This window comes from Glycine max, chromosome 3 (genome assembly GCF_000004515.6).
Source record: "Glycine max cultivar Williams 82 chromosome 3, Glycine_max_v4.0, whole genome shotgun sequence".
NCBI classification, from domain to species: domain Eukaryota; kingdom Viridiplantae; phylum Streptophyta; class Magnoliopsida; order Fabales; family Fabaceae; genus Glycine; species Glycine max.
In genome coordinates, this window is record NC_016090.4 from 3,647,272 (window position 1) to 3,668,853 (window position 21,582).

At 33.4% G+C, this 21,582-nt stretch overlaps 4 protein-coding genes across 4 annotated transcripts; all 4 read right to left on the reverse strand.

The window, feature by feature from the left end:
• Positions 1–4,486: 4,486 nt before the first annotated feature.
• Positions 4,487–7,126, reverse strand: LOC102662076 (putative cysteine-rich receptor-like protein kinase 35). Its single transcript, XM_006577344.3, has 5 exons — positions 6,898–7,126; positions 6,641–6,785; positions 6,192–6,319; positions 5,958–6,066; positions 4,487–4,996 (listed from the first exon to the last, which is right to left on the reverse strand). The coding sequence occupies exons 1-5, from the start codon at positions 7,108–7,110 to the stop codon at positions 4,623–4,625; spliced, it is 969 nt and encodes a 322-aa protein (XP_006577407.1). The 5' UTR covers positions 7,111–7,126; the 3' UTR covers positions 4,487–4,622.
• A 789-nt stretch (positions 7,127–7,915) lies between these two features.
• LOC100806277 (SPX domain-containing protein 3) lies at positions 7,916–12,729 on the reverse strand. The gene is made up of 3 exons (XM_003521976.5): positions 12,000–12,729; positions 9,533–9,698; positions 7,916–8,895 (listed from the first exon to the last, which is right to left on the reverse strand). The coding sequence occupies exons 1-3, from the start codon at positions 12,246–12,248 to the stop codon at positions 8,522–8,524; spliced, it is 789 nt and encodes a 262-aa protein (XP_003522024.1). The 5' UTR covers positions 12,249–12,729; the 3' UTR covers positions 7,916–8,521.
• A 4,548-nt stretch (positions 12,730–17,277) lies between these two features.
• LOC102662206 (uncharacterized) lies at positions 17,278–18,294 on the reverse strand. Its single transcript, XM_006577345.1, has 4 exons — positions 18,223–18,294; positions 17,897–18,143; positions 17,553–17,746; positions 17,278–17,472 (listed from the first exon to the last, which is right to left on the reverse strand). The coding sequence occupies exons 1-4, from the start codon at positions 18,292–18,294 to the stop codon at positions 17,278–17,280; spliced, it is 708 nt and encodes a 235-aa protein (XP_006577408.1).
• Positions 18,295–18,522: 228 nt separating this feature from the next.
• Positions 18,523–19,136, reverse strand: LOC102662326 (protein MAIN-LIKE 1-like). Its single transcript, XM_006577346.1, has 2 exons — positions 18,978–19,136; positions 18,523–18,882 (listed from the first exon to the last, which is right to left on the reverse strand). Exons 1-2 carry the CDS (start codon positions 19,134–19,136, stop codon positions 18,523–18,525), a joined length of 519 nt encoding a protein of 172 aa, XP_006577409.1.
• Positions 19,137–21,582: the final 2,446 nt, after the last annotated feature.

Sequence of the window (21,582 nt, forward strand, 5' to 3'; positions counted from 1 at the left end):
AACATAAATAAGAATGTCAGCAACATATATATCTTTGGATATATTATTATTATTTTTATTCTTGATTGAAATTCATACAAAATCTACTATATCACAAGAATCTGTACGGGATTCATGAAATGAATTGAGTCCTGTTATTATATCATCTCATTTACCTAGAATTTCTCATAAATTCTTACAAATAAAATAATACTAAGTTGCATAATATCTTGTTAGCATTTTTTCAGTTCAGTACCCGGAACATCATTATGTCTTTTTAACTATTTTTTGTAGCACATCAACTAAAAAGAAGGACCAAGAGCTGGTTATTGCAGCATTCCCATGGCATGAAGTGTTCATGTTTCTGAATCAACAATTCCTTGGAGCCCTTCAAGTTGAGTATCAAAACAAGACCAAATCGCCCTTCGAGACACACCCAATTCACATGTGGACTTTCCTAACTTCCATATGCTTTTACAGTGTGATTCTTGCATTCAAAATCAACCTTAAGGCTTGCAGTAATGACCACTTTGCTTTTATCCTCAAACATGTTCTTCTTGTCTTGGGTTCACTTTCCTCAGCCTCCTTATTGTGTATCTTCCAACCAGGCCAGCATTTTTGGTTTCTCTATGTCATAGGGATATATATGCCACTAATGCTGGCTCATCACTTGCTCCAAAATCAAGTGTTGAAGGTTTTGGGAACTATAATGACTTCAGCTTCCCAACTTCGAGACTATCTAAATATGTTTTGTGGATGCATAGGGCAGTGACGGTACTCGTACTTCCTCAATATTAGAAATGCTCTTTTTGATTGTTGATAAAAATTTATTAGAATTTAAGAAGTTACATGTGGATGTAGCATGAGAAATTATTAGGTGGTTTTTTTTTAATTAGCATTATTAGGTAGTGTTGAGTCACACTACTTGATTCATGATATGGACCAATTTATATATGACATGTAATAAAATGTTATTAATTATTTCTTATAAAAACTTAATCACGTGTCACATACAAATTGATAGGAATCATGAATAGGTGATAATCCAAAATCACCTGTTAGTTTATCCTGATTGATGTCTTTGACACAAAATATAACCATTGTAGAAAAAAAGAACCAAGTGTTAAAGAAGTATTTGCCAAGGGTGTGTTTAAATTACGATTGGATATTTCGAAGCAACAAACAGAGGAAAACTCTTTTGTTGGATGGGAGAAAAGGCAACTTACATTCTTTGAATATCATGTTAATTATATTAGTATATAGTATTTATTGACTTTATCAATTAATTAAAGAATTTGACTGATTGTACTCTTTCAATTATATTTTTTGTAATATTTAAGATTCTAATTAAGAACTTATTTAAAGAAATCAAATCAAGTATTACTTGAATCAATTACTTGTTAGTTTACTTAATTAATTTATGTGTGCATGTATGCTCTCAATGAAATACGGTTTCGACGTGGTTATGAGCTATTGGCTCCATCAGGTATAAGTGAGAAGTGACAACTGCCTTCAAGATTTTGTTCGTAATACTATATTATTGCTCTATCACCTATATATGTTCGTCCTCTTTTGGGTCAAATATTAAAATAATGATATTAAGGGATTCAAAAAAGGAGTATGACACATTGGCTCCCACCAATTTGTATAGCCACAGCACACTATTTGTCCAATAAAAGTATATATATGCGGGATATGTAACTAATATTTGACGAGAATACAAAGCTACGCTAATCCATATATAATGAGATCATTATAAGTTATAATCTAGCAGTAGTGCTTGACATAATCAAATGGACTAATGCATCATTTCCTAAAAGCAAATGAACTAACTGAAAATTATGACTTCAGATATTATTTTAATCAAATCTAGCAACACTATATGCCATCAAAAGGCTTACTCCTAAATCGAATTCTATTATATATAAACAAATCAAAGAGAGCATGTGACCGCATAAAATTGTTTTAATTCTTTATATTTAAAAAGAGACCTCAGTGTGACTACAGATAATGGGTTGAAAAATTTGAAGGAAAAATTGAACTAAAAACGAGCCATACATAAAGTTTGGACCAAATCACTTACGCAAACCTGTAGGTTAAAAGCAAGTAAACAAAATAATCAGTTTCATTAATTACAGCAGAAAACACAAAGTTGATCATTGGGCTGGGATTGCCAACAATGTTCTTTTGGACAAAATTAATGATAGTGATTCAGTCTATTATTATCACCAGCTAAGAAAATGCCAACACTTTCAATTTCAAACAAGTAGGACTTCTCCATATATTTTTGCAACCGATTATGGAACCAAGTTTAACTAGACCTGGTTAAATATGTGCTAGAACTATTAAGGTCCTATTCAACTCATCCTCTTTCGAAATATTTAAAGAAATATAGGGTGGGAAGGTCAGAGTTTTTTCTTTTTTATAGCTAGTAAGGTCTGAAATTTTTGCAACATATCTTTTGCCCCATTATTAATGAAGTTGTCTCCAACTATATGCGTGTTTGATTTGTTACTGAATCTATGAAAAAATGATTGGCATCTGGGAAAGGAAAATTTCTGTCATTAGGTGGAAGAATTTGTTCTTATAAATGTTGTCCTCTCAAGTTTACCATTAAACTTCTTGTCATTTTTCAAATTAAGCTCCAAAGAAAGTTATAAATACTTTGATATAGGAATCCAAAGATATCCTTCTTAAGTTCTTATGGTCTGTTGGCAAAGATGCAAAATAGATCGCTTGGGTGGGGTTGGCTATTAAAAATATAGAGCTTTTTAATTTAAGTCTTCTTGCAAAGTGCAAGTGGTGATTCCTAGTTGATAGACAAGTTGTATGGTATAAATTGCTGCAACAAAAATATGGCTCTTTTGATCTAATGACTTTTATTGGAAGAAGGGATTGGAATTCATCTATCAGCTTGACTCATGCATGGTACGGTAATGTTAATATCAAGGATTATTTAGGTTCTATCAGCTTTCCTTAGATAATTAAAAATGCTATGATAGCACATATGATGCAGTGGTGAAATGAAGTTTGGAGTTGGAGGAGGAGATTGTACGTGTGGGAAGAGGAACTCTTAATTAAGTCTTAACTTATAAACTGTCCAATTTGTAATGTTTTTTGTCAACTTAAAAGAAGTGGAGCTGGATTAGTGGATTTGGAAGGAAGACAACTCTCTATTTTTCTGTTAAGTCAGCTTATTAGATCTTGGAGACATATACTCATAGTCTAAGCACAACATAGTCTTCACACATATTTGGAAATGTTCCCTGCCTTTGAAGGTTTTGAGTAGGTATAATGAGCTACAAGGGATTTCTTGCGTATTCTGTTTTACTACATGTGATGAAAACTGATCATTTGTTTTTTCATGTCCTTTGTCTTATTAGCTTTGGTGTGCTGTCTAGTCATGGCTTAGATTCTCAATAGTTCTGGCACGCTGTAACATGGTCAATTTGAAACCAAATTTTATTCGAAAGGGGATGTTTTGGTTTGGTTGGTAAACTGGATCTTAAAAAAGTGACATCATGGTCTCGTTTTTTTGGCCAAACCACAAGGACATCACTACACTTTTTCAGATTGGTGTATATGTCCACTTGAATGTTTTAAAAGCTTATCTTGATGCACAAGGGTGTGGAATTAAAGTATTTTTAGGAAAGACTTGTGCACCGGAAGCAGCTGGTATCTCATTACACTAGCTGGCTTGGGGCTTATGTCATGCACTCATGCTATATGTACGGTGGTTAAGCATATATTGTATTGTGCATATTAAAGTAATTTTGTTATTTTACCACTAGTTTCTATGTCTGATTCTGTGAAAATTTTGAATAGCTCTAATAATGAGAATTGGAAGGAACCTCTAGGTTTGTACTTGGCCATTGTCAATATCAAATTAGCTTTGAGGGAAGAAGAGACCCTAGCTTATACAACTGAGATTATTGTTGCTCTTCATTAGAGAAGGGGGCAGTGTCATTAAATCCAACTCAGATTGGCTGGTCTGACTGAAAACCGGATCTATAACTGGTTCGAGTTACTTTTAAGATCAGATATGTAGTGGACTTGATATTGTCCTCATTAAACTAGTAAAGGAATGGGTTAAACTATTATAAACTACATGGCAAAGAAATCCGAACTTGTGGGTACCCACTTGAACTCGTCCGGACTTTGACGGAGAATAATCACTTTTATTGAATTTGGATATGAGTATGGATGAGTAGTACATGATTCTTTTAAAATAGGATGGGTATATAACTAGGGCTGGTCCTGACACTTTTCATGAATGGGTGGATAAATCGGTTAACTGATTTATTCGTTCTCTATTACTGATTTCATTGGTGTAAAAGGAACATGACAGTAAATACTCCAAATATTTTTCATTGTATATGTTTATTCCCGGAATGATGAGGGTAGGAGACAATTTTTGGAATGTGTTTTATTGGAAACTTTAATAGTACTGCCAGATGAATGGAAGGAAAGAGAGGTTCAGAGGAAATAGGGAGAATAAGAGAAATGGTAGAATTTAAAACATTTGAAGAAATCTCAATTGCTTCAATTATAACATACTCCCCATACTAGCAGTAAAGTTAGGAAAAGCTGTTAACTTTTTATATACACACATTTTTGGCATACAAAAGTTTGCTAAATTTCTATCAGGATGAAATGAGTTGCTTTTCCCTTTTGGTTGCTCTAGCATCAGCCATACGTTGTAACACCAAAAGATTATCTAGCCTGTGCAAGACATCCCTCATTGTTGGACGGTTTGCTGGAAAAAATTCTATGCATTGCAATGCCAATAAAGTTATTGAAACACCATCTTCAGCACAGTAACACCAATCTTCCTGCAAAGTTTCATGGACAAGAGAACAATTTGGCTTGTATTCTTTCTTGGCCCAAATATGAACCACACCGTCCAAGTTTATGCTTGCATGTTCTCTCTTCCCAATGACTGAAACTCTTTTGGTTATTAGTTCAAGCAAAACAATGCCAAATGAGAACACTTCACAGCTTCTATCCCATTCACCACCTGCCATTGAGTGAAAAGAGGATTGTGTGATGTGCATTACTGTATTAATTATAAATATAAGCTTAGGCTTCAATCTTTTACATCATAGAACGGATGAATGGTTTTTTTTATTTTTTACCCAAACAATTAGAATCTTTAGAGAACATCAAAGATTTTTCAAAAGGCAGGACTAGAAATATTGGTTTAAGCACTAATGCAGCACATATGCAGACACAGAAAGTCTTTTTGCTTTAATAATAGAAACTACAAAACTTAGAGACAGTTATTTAGTGCTCTTCTGGTACACCAAAAATATCCTATATTGCATAACATTGGAGAATTGGAGATGAAGGATAGTTTATGAACAATTTTGTTTCTTAACCCACTGAAATGATTTTTAAAGACAAAACCTTGAGGCTCATACGAGCATCAAAATGGACAATATATTGGATGCAGTAATTCTAACAATGAAGCAAAATTGAGGTGAAAACATTAGCAGGATCCCACATGAGCATCAAAATTTGGACAATAACTCGAATACAATGATCTTAACAATGCAGATGACTCGAGATCATAATATTAGCGCGAGAAGAAAGGCCTAGGTCACACACGTGGCCTGCAAGGTACTACAAAAAATGTTCCACACTTTATCCAATGAAGTGTATTTTAAAGACAGAACCGTGAGGCTCATACAAGAGACAATACAGGTAATATCCCAGATGTAGTGAGCTTAATAATGGACGTAAGAACAAGGTGTTTTCAATATTATTCTCCCACTGAAATTAGAGTTTCACCTTACTAATTAGCACCAATCTTTACTGAAGTAAAACTCTAATCTCTATTGAAGAACAGTACTGAATATAACTAAAATATTATACCTAAAGTTTATCCTAATAAATTAATACTAACATAATTTAGAGTATTATAGTAGGAAAACAAATTGAAAGAAAGCATTTTCGACGCAGATAAAAAAAATTAATACCCCTTAGAGAAAAATAAGGATTGATGTAGCTAGTTGACATTGTTAGTTGTTCCCTTAGCATTGTCACTTCACTAAGCAACACCAAATCAATAAAATTTGGCTTGTAATCCTGCACCAGAAATGAGTGTTCATGTTGAGTGACAAAACAGAGAAAGTGCAAATGAAAAAGGAAACATCAATACATAAAATTTTCAGAAGCTGAGAAGAGGATTATTGTCATAATAATGTGCTAACCTTGTCGAGAAGAATATGAGATGCACTGATATTCAACACCATATTTTGCTTTTCCTGGTCATGAATGAATTTCAGGAGCTTTGCAAGTTCATGAATTACATTTATTCTCTGAAGCCAATTCAGGTTATCTGCCTCAGCAAAGAAATCACATCAGAAAACCAAAGTAAATCATTTATCTTTGATTCCTATTATATCTCAAGAATTCAAGGACCAAAAATAATTATTGAAATGACCCCACAACTTGGTTGCTGATAAATTCTCAGGTACTAACATAGATTAAGGATTAGTACCCATACATATCATTCAACAACAATGAAAGGGCAACAAAACGTTAGAGATTCTTTCATTTCTTCTCCAATTAAAACGAGTTTTGAATTTTTCCCTTAACCGTTGACATTTGAAGGTGATAAACATCAAAGCTTGTAATGAAGTAATTAATAGTTTAATACCTTTCATTATTACGTTATCCAAAGTATCAAGTGGATTGAGATCATAAACAAGTCCCTTTGCATCTCTCTCCCAAGTATAACCAATCAACTTCACCAAATTGGGGTAACCTCTTAATGTTGGATTAGTCCAAAATTTTACTTCCTCCTGCAAAACAGAATCATTGAGCTTCCAAAATCCGTGACAGATAAAATTAAATTTGGAAAAAATATAAGAAAAAAGGTTATACAAAAGTGCAAGAGATGGGGAGGGAACTTGCTTTGATAATCAAATTCTCATCATCATATTTGGAACTTAACTGTTCCATTCTTTCACCATCCCATATCTTCACTACTACATGTTGACCTTCAAGGATGCCTCTATACAATCTACCAAACTTTGTCAAGCCAATGAGATTGCTCTGACTGAAATTGTTGGTACATGCTTCCAAATTCTGAGATGAAAACTCAACAAGGTTTGTTGTTGGGTCCATTGTACCAAAGTCATAACAAAATGATATATGGGACCACTTTATATCTTGGAACTGGTGTCACGTACTCACGTTGTCAATGTCAACCTTTCTGCTCTAATAAATTTTCAAATCTTTGACTTTGTCAAGGGAATTGATATTTAAGCTTTAATTTTGTTCCGTACATAGTGGCCACCTATTCTATCCATGTCATAACCAATAAGGTCCAACATAATTGACAGATAACTGAATTTTTTAAATATATTAGGAGTTCGATTACTGATCATGTGCATACAGAAGATTTTGAGAAAGACAAAACTCACTTTAGTGATATCTATGTTTCGAAAGAAATTAATTTTCGACTACCCATTAGAAGATATCTTTGGTACAAACAAAAAAGAAGAAAAAAATTCTATCAATATCATAGATATTATACTCAAATTATAAGACTCATATATTCCACCATTCATCCACTTGCTTTTGTGATGCCCCTTGAAAAAGAGATTGGTTGCAATCTCTTATGTTGTTCTGATTCCTACTCGGAAGACGTCATGTGCTCCTCACGAGACTAAGAAAAGGTCATGAAGATAAAGGATCTATACTCTAAATTGCTAACCAATGTTGTGGTTGGTAAATTCTGTTCTTATATAATGTTAGATATTTCTGAAGAGTCATGGTTCAGAATCGGGGATCCATCACATGCCCCTATGCTAATAGGTTATATACAATGCTTTTCGTTGAGGATGCTTACAATATTTTACGTAAGAGCACAATTAAAATAAAAAAAGTAATTGTTAGAAGATGCATAGTTAAAGTTAAAGTATGAGGACAGACAACATGGATAAATACTCCTTCTGTGTCCGCACAAATGCAGAGCATCGAATATAGAACCTCGGTTGATATGACTAATGTATGTAGAACACATACTAAGTAATAATAGATTAGTCTAAGTTTGATGGATTTTTTTTTATTCATAGGAAATGAAAATAGTGTCAGGAGATTTATAATATAATAGTTTATGTATTCTACTTAACCATTTAAATTAGATCTCTTGACAAGTTACAATAGTTAAGAGAACAAAACTCTCCTCATGTTTTTTTATTTTTTTATTTACATACAAGATTCGGACAAGACAACTTAAAGAAAAAGCCTTGGAATGGACATAAGAGAACTGTTTTTTATATTATTATTATTTCCTTTCTAATTCATAGAGAACCCAGTATGTTGACCATATCACCCTGAAATGAAATTTAAATACCCTAACCAATAATTACTAAAATAACCTTGAAATGGCTAAATTGCTAGCTACTCTTTTATATGTAACTGAGGTGTTACTTCATCAAAAGGATATATATTGAGATCACTCACTAATTACTAGTACATTGTAACATTGTAACACTATGGATGTGTTTGAATAAGTATTTTTCATCTAGTTTCACTTGACAATGGGAACAGCAGCATTGAGTTGTATTGATTGGATGAGATCAGAGTCTAGCAAGTTGAGTGGTGGCAGAGAGAAAGGGCTCTCTGTGGAACTACCTTTTCGGATTTCTTGCATTGTAAGCAAAGCCGCAACTGTGTTTCTGAAAATCCCTTCTCCTGCCACAGTTATTGCATCTTTTGCTTCCTTTGCTCTCTCAGCTTCTTCCTCTGCCGGGAACACTGCATCGATTATGCTCTCACACTCCTTCACCAGCTTTGAGATCAAATCTGTTGTGAAAAATGGCTGCTCCAACACTTTCTGGATGAATGGCAAACGCAGAAGCCCCCCTGTCCTCTTGTCGTATTTCTTCAGAATTTTTGCCAACCCTGCAAAATTCAGTGTTGTCACTTGTTCAAGGTAGCATCAAATTCTGTAGAGAAAGCTGCATCAAAGTCTATGGCAATGCATTTCCTAGCCTTTTTATCAATAGCAAACCATGTTTTAACATTGGAGTTTAATTTTCATGCACTGTAAAGAGTTTTATGGGTGAAACACGAGAAATTATTAGATGGTTTAAGACTGTTACATTCATGGTCCCCATTAGTTTCTACATTATATATATATATTGATTTTTCTGAAAACTCAATTATGTCTCGTGTAAAAATTATTAATTTGAGACTGTAATCTTATATTATGTAATAATTTCACGTCAATCAATTAGAAATTACCTTAGATATAAAGAAATTATTGTTTGATTAGAAAATATAAATAGTTTATAATCTCAGCTAATCTTCACAGGAAGTTGAATTTTTCAATTCTCAAAAAGTTAATAAGACTCAATTTAGTGTCAAGTGGAAATTAAGTAATTAATCATGAACAGTACTAGTTGTCAACAATACAATATATTTTACTAGATAAAACTTTTAAATTAAATATTATAAAAATGAATTATTTTGTAATCTGTTTGTGTGATTAGAGTATAAACAGTGGATAGCTTAAGCATGTGAAAAAAAAAAAAAAAACCTGTGTAATTGATGTTGCTGTAGTTGACTAAGAGAACCATTTCACCGTGGAAATCAACAATAGTTTTTCTGATTTTAGCCATCTCCTCTCTATAATCTTCTTCTGAAGGTTGACTTCCACTTGGTCCCCACACGTCAACTACTCTCTTGATTCTCTGTTGTACTTCCTGCACTAAACATCTAATTATAAAAATTTCATACTCACCATTTATTTCAAACATTAATTATGTCGAGTGGACGTGCTTCCATTCCTTGAAATCCCTATGCACACGTAGTTCAATAATAATAAAAATGATTTGCTACAACTACATTGAAACATGTTAAAAGAAACAGAAAACTGTTGCACTAATATAGAATTTGTGCACCTAACTTGGGGTAACAAATTAATGGGAAGTGTGGGACAAAACGTGCTTGTAAGGGACCCAAAAGTAATGCTCCTCCCTTGAATTGTTTGAACAATTGAAGTGCATTTTTAATGCATGATGTTTCCATTTTTCAAAATTGATAGGGAAATTCGAGAAATTTAAGGCTAAAACAAACACATGGTGACGGTGTTCCACATGAAAAACCATCATAGTCCCCTACTATTTTCTTCCTTCTGACCCATATACATATGTGTATTGTGTAGGATCCTCCTGTGGATGAGGGAAAACCACGATTCCCTTAAAACTTTTTTTTTTATTAAAATTAAAAAGAGTAAATATTTAAAATTCACTATAAGTAAAACGCATTATTTTTTTAAAAGGACTAATATGAGCTTCATTCACTAAAATAAAATTTAATATATTTTTAAAGATTGACATGCTCACCTTTTTTTACTGGATTGACGTGCTCACCTTAAAACGATTAAGGCATTGAATTGAATATTATCTTTCTTGAAAACTTTGTTTATTTAGTTTTCTTTCTTTTACGTTAGTCCCTCTTATGTATATATATATAAAAAACTATCTATAATATAAAATCTTTGTTCAAGTTCTATCAGTTTTTTTCTTTTTGTTGAATCAAGTTCTGTCAGTTATCCCACGTAAAATTGTGTTTAATTTTCTAAAACATCAAATGAAACTTATAACTAATGAAACCTCAAAATTAACGATACAAATTAAAATTTCAAAGCTCTTGCATACAAAACCCATTGCTTTTGGTAATTCAAAATATCCGATATTGACCTACTTATATAAATATGATTATTGTTAACCAGTGTCCTTGTGGTATTGATTAAAGAACTACAAGAGAAAAAATATTTATTGTAAAAATTATAAAAAAATATAAACAATACAATTTTACACATTTCAATAAAAATATTTCTTTTTTTAATTTTTTAACTAATATCTTAAGAACACCTATTAACATTTTTCTATAAATAATTTTGTACAAATAACAGTATCTTATTTGTCTTTACGTTTTCGCAGCTGGCCAACACTATCCTCACTCTAATCATAATTTCCAATGTAGTGCATAACTTTCAATCTTTTACACTTAACCTTTCAAAAGAATATTCGTAAGGAATAAACGACGTGATTATGAATTTATGATGAAGGATCGATGAAATGAATTTCTACACACAAAAATTCTAGTCCCTGTAATCCCCTCTAATAAAAAGAATAATTTTTTGTCTACTAAATTATGACATGAAATTACGTTATCGTTTAAAATAAGAATAAAGGTTAATGTACACCTTATATTATCTGACGCCATAAGAAAGAAAAAGAGAGAAGGGTTCGTGTAATAAATAATATAGTATGATAAAAAAAACAAAATAGATACAAAAATGGAAAATGTTAAATAAACATTTGTGATATACAAGCATCTACATCTTATTACTATTCACACATGAAATAACTTACACAAAATCAGCATTTTCAAATATTATTTAAATGTTACATACATTATTTTACACCACAAGATCCACCTATATATATATATATATATATATATATATATATATATATATATATATATATATATATATATATATATATATATATATATATATATATATATAAAACAAGGCTCTAAATCAGTATATATGGAGTTCTTGCAGTCAGTGACTACAAGACCCTACAATTACTTTCATGACCAAGACTTTGAGTGTAAAACTAAAAGTCAGACAAGATATGCAATAATAGTGAACTCTGAACTCTATTACTGTATCTTATCCTATAGTTTAAAAGTCTCTTTGTTCACTTTGGCTTGTATGCAAATCTTACTTCAAGTTTTATAACACCTTTCTAAAAAATACATAAAATTTTTAGACTCTTAATTTCTAAGCAATTAAATTTATTGAAACAAAAAATTTATTACAACAAAATAAAAATAAAATCATTGTTAATAAATATATTAAAAGAATGCAAAGATTTCCTTCGTAAGTGTAAGAAGTTTTAGTAACATGATCAAATTTAAAAGATAGAACAACATATATATAACAATTTCTAAAGTAAAAATGATTAGTGTGTCACTAAGAACATTACCATATGTCGAATAATGAAGTCCTCCTCTTTCTCCATGAAGAACCCATTGAACTTGTCTATTTCATTATTCAACAAATACACAAACTCAGTCTCCGTCTTGCCATATTCCAACGATCCATTCAACAACGTTGGCGGCGCCGCCGATATGAGCCGTACGAGCTTCTTCAATTCCTTGTACGACAAATACTTGTCCCTCCACTCCGGCAACGACTCCTGAATTTGTTGCTTGAGTCTCTTCCCAAACTTCATAACATCAAAAACAACCAAAATTTGGGGAAGAAAATAATAATAATATGATAGTGTGTATATGTCTATGAAGAAGATCAAATGCAAATTAAAATGGGTTGGTGTGATATGAAATATATGATGATGATGATGAAGGTACAAAAAAAAAAGGGGTTAAGAAGGGAATTTAGTAGCGAAGGTTTGCTAGAATATTAGAAGGCATATGCTTGCCGTGATGAAGTGGCGGTTAGAAAAGGGTATAAAAAGGGTCGTTGGAGGGAGCATGAGAATTCTTGGAAGCATATTCGGTTACTATATTACTTCATGGTCGTAATTAAGACCAAGACTTTGAAAAATAAAAACTTGCTTCTCTCTAATTTCCTTGGTGGTGGCAAAATGTGGTTGAGTTTAGTAACCAGGGAACAATAGGGAGTGGGGTTTGTCAAGTGGGTCTTGTAATTTTCATACCATTATTTTATGTAATATATGTAAATGAGCTGTTTCAATAAAGTTATCACATCACATTTTTTTTTCATAAAAAAAAATCACTTTTTGATTCATTTAAGCTACCTCTGTTTTATTTTATTTTTTGGGCTTTTATTTCTTCATATATAGTTTTTATTTTTTTCAATAACTTATAAAATATAAAAAAATTAAATTACATAGAATTTATAACAGATTAAAATTATATATTAATCTTAAACAGAATAAATGAAGATATAAGCAAGTAAAATATCCTTAAAATACTATCATTTTGCCTATTTATAAAGTCTATTAGGCTTTTACATAAAAAATATCTTTAACTTATTTTAATTTATTTTTATATTTCATCTACAATGTAAGTATTTTATTTATATTAATAATATTAACTAATGATACATGCTTTACAAAAAAAAAAAAACTAATGGTACATGAAAGTTTTTAACAAAGTTTTTTAAATGTTTTTTTTAATAATATAGTATTTAAGTTTAAAATTCAAACTAAGATTTACTAAGATTATAATAATCATAAATTTTCATTTATCTAAAAAAATATCTTTGATTTAATATAAAGTCTCAATATTTAATTTTTAAATTAGAAATCAAATTGAAATAATTTAAATAATTATAATATTTTAAAAAATAACAAATAAAGTTACATAGTAAATACAAGAAAAGTCACATGGTTTAAAAAGGAGAAAATATCCCTAAAAATATTGCTATTTAAAAATTAATATTCAAGATTTGTGATATAAAGATATATATTTCACATGCCCGTGTTAATATGGGTGAAAATATTAGTAAGTTAAGAGAAAGAATATTGTCAGTTAAAGAAGAAAAAATATAAAATAACGTAAGATGGACAGAAAAAAAAAAGAAAAAAAAAAGTTGGATCCGTGATTGAGAAGGAAGAGATTGGCTTGCATATTTGTCAAGAATGAAAAGGTTGAAGTAGTAGAAAAAGTTGTCATGTGGGATGTGGGGGGATAGGATGATTCCTCGAAATCTACTAAGAATCGTCCATGGAATAGAAAAAGTGTGCATTCGTGAGTATTAATTAAAGTAGAAATATATGTTACTTTGGCAATTGTGGAAGTAAACAAATGAAGAATATCTTTTGAGCCACAAGGCATTTGAAACAAATGCTTTATTTATATTTCATGAAGTGGGTCATGACCATAAGAGACCACCCAAGTTCTTTGGGTCATGATGGTAGGTTTGTGTTTTGGGCTTGAGTGGCAAAATTATTATAAGACTTGGGCAATTCCTTCATGCACCTAGTATATTTTTGTATACACAACAAATTTTTGTAAATTCTGAAAATATCCTTGTTAATAAATATAAGGATTCATAATTCATAAGAATAAGCTTACGGATTTGTAATTTGTAATCCGTATATGGATTACAGATTTTTTTTTTAAATGTTTTACAAATTAATGGCACATGTAGGATTCAAACTTGTGGTTTTTGCATTATTAGCATGACATTCTAACCAACTGAAATAATAAGTCAATTATGTTATAAAATATTAATGTTGTTATATATAATACTAAAATTTCTAATGTATATTTAATGCTCATATAAATTTACATAATAAATTTTGTGACAATTAATTTTAATCTAATAATTAATTTGTTTACATATATAAAATTTTATGAAACCTATGATTTTTTATTTAAAATTTATATATGCAAAAAAAATACATTATTAGATCAAAATTAATTGTAATAAGGACAAAAATAAAAATCTACTAATGTATTTTTTGGCCTTATTACAATTAATTTTGACCTAATAATGTATTTTTTTACATATATAAATTTTAAATAAAAATCATAGGTTTCATAAAAATTTATATATGTAAACAACAAATTAATTATTAGATCAAAATTAATTGTCATATAATTTATTATGTAAATTTACATGTGCATTAAATATATTTTAGAAATTTTAGTGTTATATATAGTAACATTAATTATTTTACAACATAATTGATTTATTAGCTCAGTTGATTAGAACGTCATACTAATAATGCAAAAGTTACATGTTCGAATCTTGCATGGGTCATTAATTTGTAAAACATTTTAAAAAAAAAACTTATAGATTATGATTCCGTAAGCTTACTCTTAAGGATTACGAATTTGTAATTCTCTTATGAATTACTAATCCGTTTATTTGTAGGGATAATTTTGGAAAAAATGAAAAAGTATTGGATGTAAGAAATATGCTGGGTGTGGGAAGAAATTCTCTAAAACTAGTCCTCTATTTATGGCTTAAGATTTGGCCCTTTTTATCGTATTGGGTTTGGTTTGTTTGGGGTTGGGATGCAATGAACAACATGATGACGCTGCAACACACTGAAATTAGAGCATCATTCGAAACAAGTACGCATGTTATTGGTCATGTTTTTAAGAAAACCTTATACAAGAGGCTTCTGGGAATGGTGTCAAGGTACTTTTTAAATGAAATTTCGGTTGAGTTTGAGCATCAAGGAAGAGATGGATAGAATATATAAAAGATTCGAGGAACTTGATGTTTGCGGGAAAGTTACTTTCAAGAGTAAACTCCGAGAATTCGCGTTTCTCGATGAGACCTCTATGTGTCCTCCTCCAACAAAGGTTAAGACGAAAGGTGCCCCGAAGAAAGTGATGAAAAGAAACGAAAGATCAACAAAGCGTGATCCATCTTATTGGGAGTATGTTGATGCTTATCATTCGGTTCAAAACAGCAACACCTCAGTCAGACCCAGTGCATCATCTTTTGAACCACCGAAGCCAACAAGGATGATCCCGATGTTGGATCAATTTGCGCCATTTATGCATGGTTTCATTGAGGACGTTGTTGATGTGAAAGCGGATGGTAATTGTGGATATCGGTCAGTTTCTGCTTTGTTAGGTATGGGAGAAGAGTGTTAGGCCGTGATGCGTAACGAATTGATTAAAGAACTTGGCAAATGGTTGCAAGACTACATAAAGATCTTTGGTGGCATGGAGAGATATGAACAGCTGAGGTTGTCCCTACACGTGGATGGGTTATCCAAGGTATGTGTTTTATGCTTTTTACTTATATAAATAATGTTTACATGAGTGACACATGTATTTTTTTTGTGATTTAGGTTAGTATGGACAAATGGATGGATATAACGGATATGGAATATGTAATTGCGTCAAGATATAATGTAATTCTTGTATCGTTATCACGACAACAGAGCTTCACATTTTTCCCTCTCAAAAGTTGACCACCGACCGATTCTTCTACGCACCGCATGATATGCGTCGGTCATGTGTTTGGAAATCATTTTGTTCAGGTCCATTGAAAATTCGTTTACTCAAATAATTTCAATTATTGAATGAGTTGGTTTGTTCGTTTAAATTATTATTGTAATTTCACTTACAACAGGTTTATTTGAAAGATCGTTGTCCCTTACCTCCTATGGCGTTGTTGTGGTCAAGCAATTCGTATCTGGAGGGAAAACAGTGGCCAACTGCATATGTAGGTAGAATGCAGCACTACTTAAGCCTAATGACAATTAATACAACGCACGTAGACCTAAGCAGACACTGAAGTTGTAATATTTATGTATCTATATTTACGATCGGATTTTTGTTCATGTAATTAATCAGTATTGAAATACTAATGAATTGTTGCGTGAACAAATTGACTAGCTTGTCCATTTAAAAGCAATTACGTGACAGAATAATTACTGGCGTGAGTCGACATTGATTGACGTGACACGAAAATTACTGACGTGACACGACAATGCTTTACTTATAAACTTAAAAACGAAAAATGGTCACGGGTCTGTTAAAAGTGAAGCCATGCACCTGCCTGGGCCATGTATATAAATGAGACATGGGCATGTCCATAGGTACTCCGAAGATGTACTGAAACAAAAAATAGAGATGTTTTGTTTTTTTTTTAAAGTTTTTTAGTCACCATAACATTGTATTAGTTTAAAATATAAATCAATTTCATCAGTGACTAATTTTTTTATAAAGGCACATATTTATTACTACTAAAAAAGTAATTTATACTGAAACAACTTAGTTTTATTTATTAAATACTATTTTAATTCTAATATTATAAAAAAACAATATCTGTATAATAATATTAAAGTAATTATAATATTATAAAAAAATAAATTTTAATTCTAATACTACATATCTTTTCCTAAAATAAATACTATAAATAATAAGTTTGTTTTACATATTTTTTTTCTTTAATAAAATTGTGATGTCATCATTTTTATTTTTTCTTTCCATATTTGAATGAATGGAATAACATATTATTTTCAATATGACAAATTTTTTCTTTTCCTAAAACAAATAATATTTATATATTTATATTAAATTACAAGGCAGGAGAAAATCTCCTTGTTAAATTATTTTATCTTCTTTATTTTATATATTCAAATACCATTATAAATGTGACTCATGTGTGTGGTTTATATTTAAATTTCAAAGCATATATTTATAGAGAGACAAACATAAATCATAAATGATGTAAGTAAATGTGTTTTATCACATACATAAACAAATACTAAAATTAATAATTTAAATACAATAAAAATATAAATCCTAATCTATGCGGCGTCTCTGTCGCGGCCTAAGACTTCCATCTGTGGCGTCACCTCTAGCTCTCCTCAGACAACGAGTCATGATGTCATATAAGTCAGTGCCTTCAGTGACCATCCTGAGGTTGATGACCCGCTCCAAATCCTCAGCAATCGCTCCTAAATCCTCAGCCATCCCTTGACATCCTTCGCAGTCAACCTGTCATAGTCAAAATAACAAATTTAGTATCACATTTTTAAAAAATTTAAATTATGAAAAACTACACAAGTTATGCTTACCACTGAATGCGTAGCGAGATCGGACGCGATTGAAACCTCGGGGATGGGTGGCTCGACGAACTCCTCATCATGAGGGGGAGGTGGATGTCTCGGCTCAGCAGTTTCCTCGGTCCGCGTGACGAACGGGTACGAAATCCAAAAAAACCACTCCATGTAGTCTGGCGCCACCTGCCCAGGAACTACACAGAGCTCTCCTGCAGGCACCAAATGGTCTGAAAAATGCAGTTACCGGTCATCTATATCATCACCCGTCAAAGAATCACAAACCGGCAGCGGAGGGACCGTCTGAATGTAGCCAAACTGTCGAAGAACCTGCTCAGGTCGAACGTACACGATAATCTAACCCCATCTGAGCTGGCCGGTGTACGACGATATCAAGTCAAAGCCCCTGACTCCCCGGTGCTCAACATAGGGCATCCAACACACGTCAGTCACAGTCAGGGCATCCATATGTCTCCGATACGGGGCTCCCTTGATCCCCGTCATATGAGCCTTACCCGTAAGCCACCTGCAGGCCCGTGGGCTCCCCTCATCATAAACATCATGAACAACGCATGTATGCACTGCAGGAAAGTGCTCGTATATCCAGCACTACAAACACATAGTGAACATCAATAAAAAAAAGGGATTCAATACTACTTTAATTTAAATTATCAGTAATAATACGTACCTGAAGAAGTGTAATGTAACCACCCACCTGCCGTGTAGAGGCCTGCGACGCGTCGTTTAGATGCTCGTACATGTGGACCAATGCAGCCGCTCCCTAGGCGAATCCCCCTGCCTAGGCCAGGTCCCTGAAAGCCTCCAGGTGCACGACATGTACATGGGTTGAACTATTGTTGGCAAAAAGAGTACAACCCACCAAGTGGAGCATATACGTGCAGGCTGCTACAACCCATCGTCTGGCCCTGCACTGGCTCTCATACACGTCCCGAAGCCACCCTAACCGGACATGAGGTCCACCAGTCTGTTAGGTCTCAGCTGTAGCCTCCTTATGACTGACCTCAAGAAGCTTCGTCAGTAGACCAATTGCGTCTGAAGTAACCAGCGACTCGAACTTATGCAGCGCGCTAGTGATGGGAACGTGTAGGAGTGACGCCACGTCATCCAACGTGATCGTCAACTCGCCTACTGGCAGGTGGAACGTGCTAGTCTCGCAATGCCACCTCTCGATGAAGGCGGATATGAGTCCAGGATCAGTGGTGATAACAGAACACCTGATCAGTGGACTCAATCCGGTGGCAGCAATCATGCCTTCGATCTCAGGCGCTGGTCTCCCAATTTTATCTACTTTTCTACCATGGGAGACCAACTTCAGATCGGGTCGTTCCTAAATTGAATAACAATTTATAATAACGTGTATATAAAAAACAATCCAACTACAAATAATTTTTATGTAATTACTCAACATTAAAAAGTACGTACCTGTCCACTCCAGATGTTGTGTGTGACATGCTCAGCAAAACCGGTCAAAACCGATGGGTCGCGTGGCCCACTGGGGAATCCCTCATCTACAGCAGGTGACCCCAAGCTCCCATCAGTAGCCACTCCCTCTGTGTGAACAGCATCGGCGGCGCCTGTCATCTCTGGGGTAGCATCAGACACGTGAGGAACATCCTCATGCAACTGAGGAACATCCTCATGTAACTAAGGCACATCCTCAGGTCTCTCTGTAACGTCCTCACGCACACGAATCCGTTGCCTACGTGCTGAAGCAGTAGGCCTGTGACGCCGAGGAACATCAACCTGATGCGCATCCTCTCTAATGCCTCTACCTCTACCAGCTCCTAACACACGACCTAAACCTCGTGTTCTAACCATGATCTGAAATCATGAAGAACATTTACTTTTTTCGGTCTAATTAATTGGTAACAAAGCTTTGTCTCAAACAACCACATAATACAAACCTTAAAGCCCCTTTCACAACATCTGATTCCTTTCTTAATTTCTTATGCCATTACAATCTTTTACTACAACGCGTCAAATGTTGGCTTTTAAAGAAGGTACAACTTAAATGTTACACGATTGCATAGAAAATCAATTTAGTCTTTAGATAAATTATTCAAAATTTGCTAAAGGCTAGTGTAATTCTATCTCTGCAGAATATTTACAAGGTTCATACTAAAAGAAAAAGAAAACAGAATAGTGAGATACTTATATGTTAGGTGCAAGCTACATAAAATGAAGATGCCAATAATTTGTTCACGTATGGGGAGGAATAATGCCAACTTTACACTTTATGCAAAGTGAAGTAGCCATTCTCTTCTATTGTTTACTGATGCAAAGCCAACTAATAAAGAATTTTGTGCAACAATTAAGCTTTGCAATCTAATTGTGTTTACTTTCTCTGCTACATTAAGGAGAACTGATTATTGACTGGTACAAACAATAACTAATTACTAATATAGTTATATATTGCCTCATTATTTTCCTTTAATAGATTGTCCAATGGGCAAGAAACTGAACACTTAGACTTGTGAACACCTTGCAATAGTCATGGAAGTTAAATAACATAAGTTGGTGGGGGCAGAGAATGAGGGAGAGAACTTTGTCTTGTAATTAATGTCTCGTCACCATATACTTCATGCAAAAGGTAAGAATATGCTTACAAGAAATTATATTTATCCAATTTCTTTCGCTTTTTTAAGATCATTCGTGATCACACAATCATGGGACCATTGTAGCAAATCCCGCAGAATTAACCTTTCTTTAGAACCTCAGGTTTCTCACTAAACTCACCAATCACCACAAACAAACTCAAACAAAGTTTACATTCTTATTGCTCACACAGTTGTAAGTTACAGCCACTTACAAGTTACTATTAAAAAAAATACACAAACATCCCCCAAGTGAACTAATTAGATCAAGTTTCCATTTACTTTTTTTTTTAAAATGCCAATGTTAACCAAATAGGTGACCTTTGCTTTGGCATACTATACATGCAATAAACGTAAACAAGCCAAGAGCATCACACCCTACTTCACATACAAGCTCTTATTTATATACCTTGCCTCAGAAGGAATCAAATTCCAAGTACCTACAACTCACACAATGGTGTCTTCAACAAAGAGTTGGACTCCTCAAAAACTCACAATAGTGCTGCTTCAAACATATACAAACCTTAAAGCCTCAAACAACCACATAATACATATAAGTCACAGCTTAGGTTCATTAATCTAAAATTTTCCTTATACAATATCTACATCTAATTCATATATCAAAGGCAACAATTTCTCATTTCTCATATACATATACACTTTGTATTAGCAAATAAATAAAAAAATAACTAATAATATCAATAAATTGATGGTTCAGACATAATTTTCTAGAAAAAAAAATCAATATACAGCAAAACATGGTCCGCGGAAGAAGGCTCCGCAGGTTCTTCCACGAGAAGGACAGGTAGCCTGCGGAAGAAGGCTCTGCAGGTTCTTCCGCGAGAAGGATAGGTAGCCTGCGGAAGAAGCCTCCTCAGGTTCTTCCGCAAGAAGGAGAGGTAGCCTGCGGAAGAAGGTTCCGCAGGTTCTTCCGCGAGAAGGCGCGGGCATCCGCGGAAGACAACGTTCTTCCGCAGGATCCCACGAAAGAACCTGTAGAACCTTCTTCCGCTGGATCCCACGGAAGAACCTTTTCACCTTCTTCCGCTGACTCCCGTGGAAGAACACTTTCTTCCGCTCGAATACCAACAGTCCACTTTCACACGCGCGGAAGAAGGTTCTTCTTCGTGGAAGAACCTTCGTCTTCAACCTCAAGCACCACACGTCACTAATGTCGTCTATCCTACAGCCATTTATGCGATTCAAAGAGATACGAGGTTAGAACACTAACCTGGATGGCGGAAGGAAACGAACAAAGAAAGCCAATGGAGGAAGAACCCAATGGAGGATGCCAATAGCCGGGGAGAACGAAAGCTTGTTACACGGAGGAGAAGAAGGGAAGCAAATTTGAAATGGAGAAGCAAATGAAGGGCACGGAGGAAGAAGGGAAGAAGAAGAAGGAAGAAGAACGAAAGCTTGCTGGGAGATTGCTG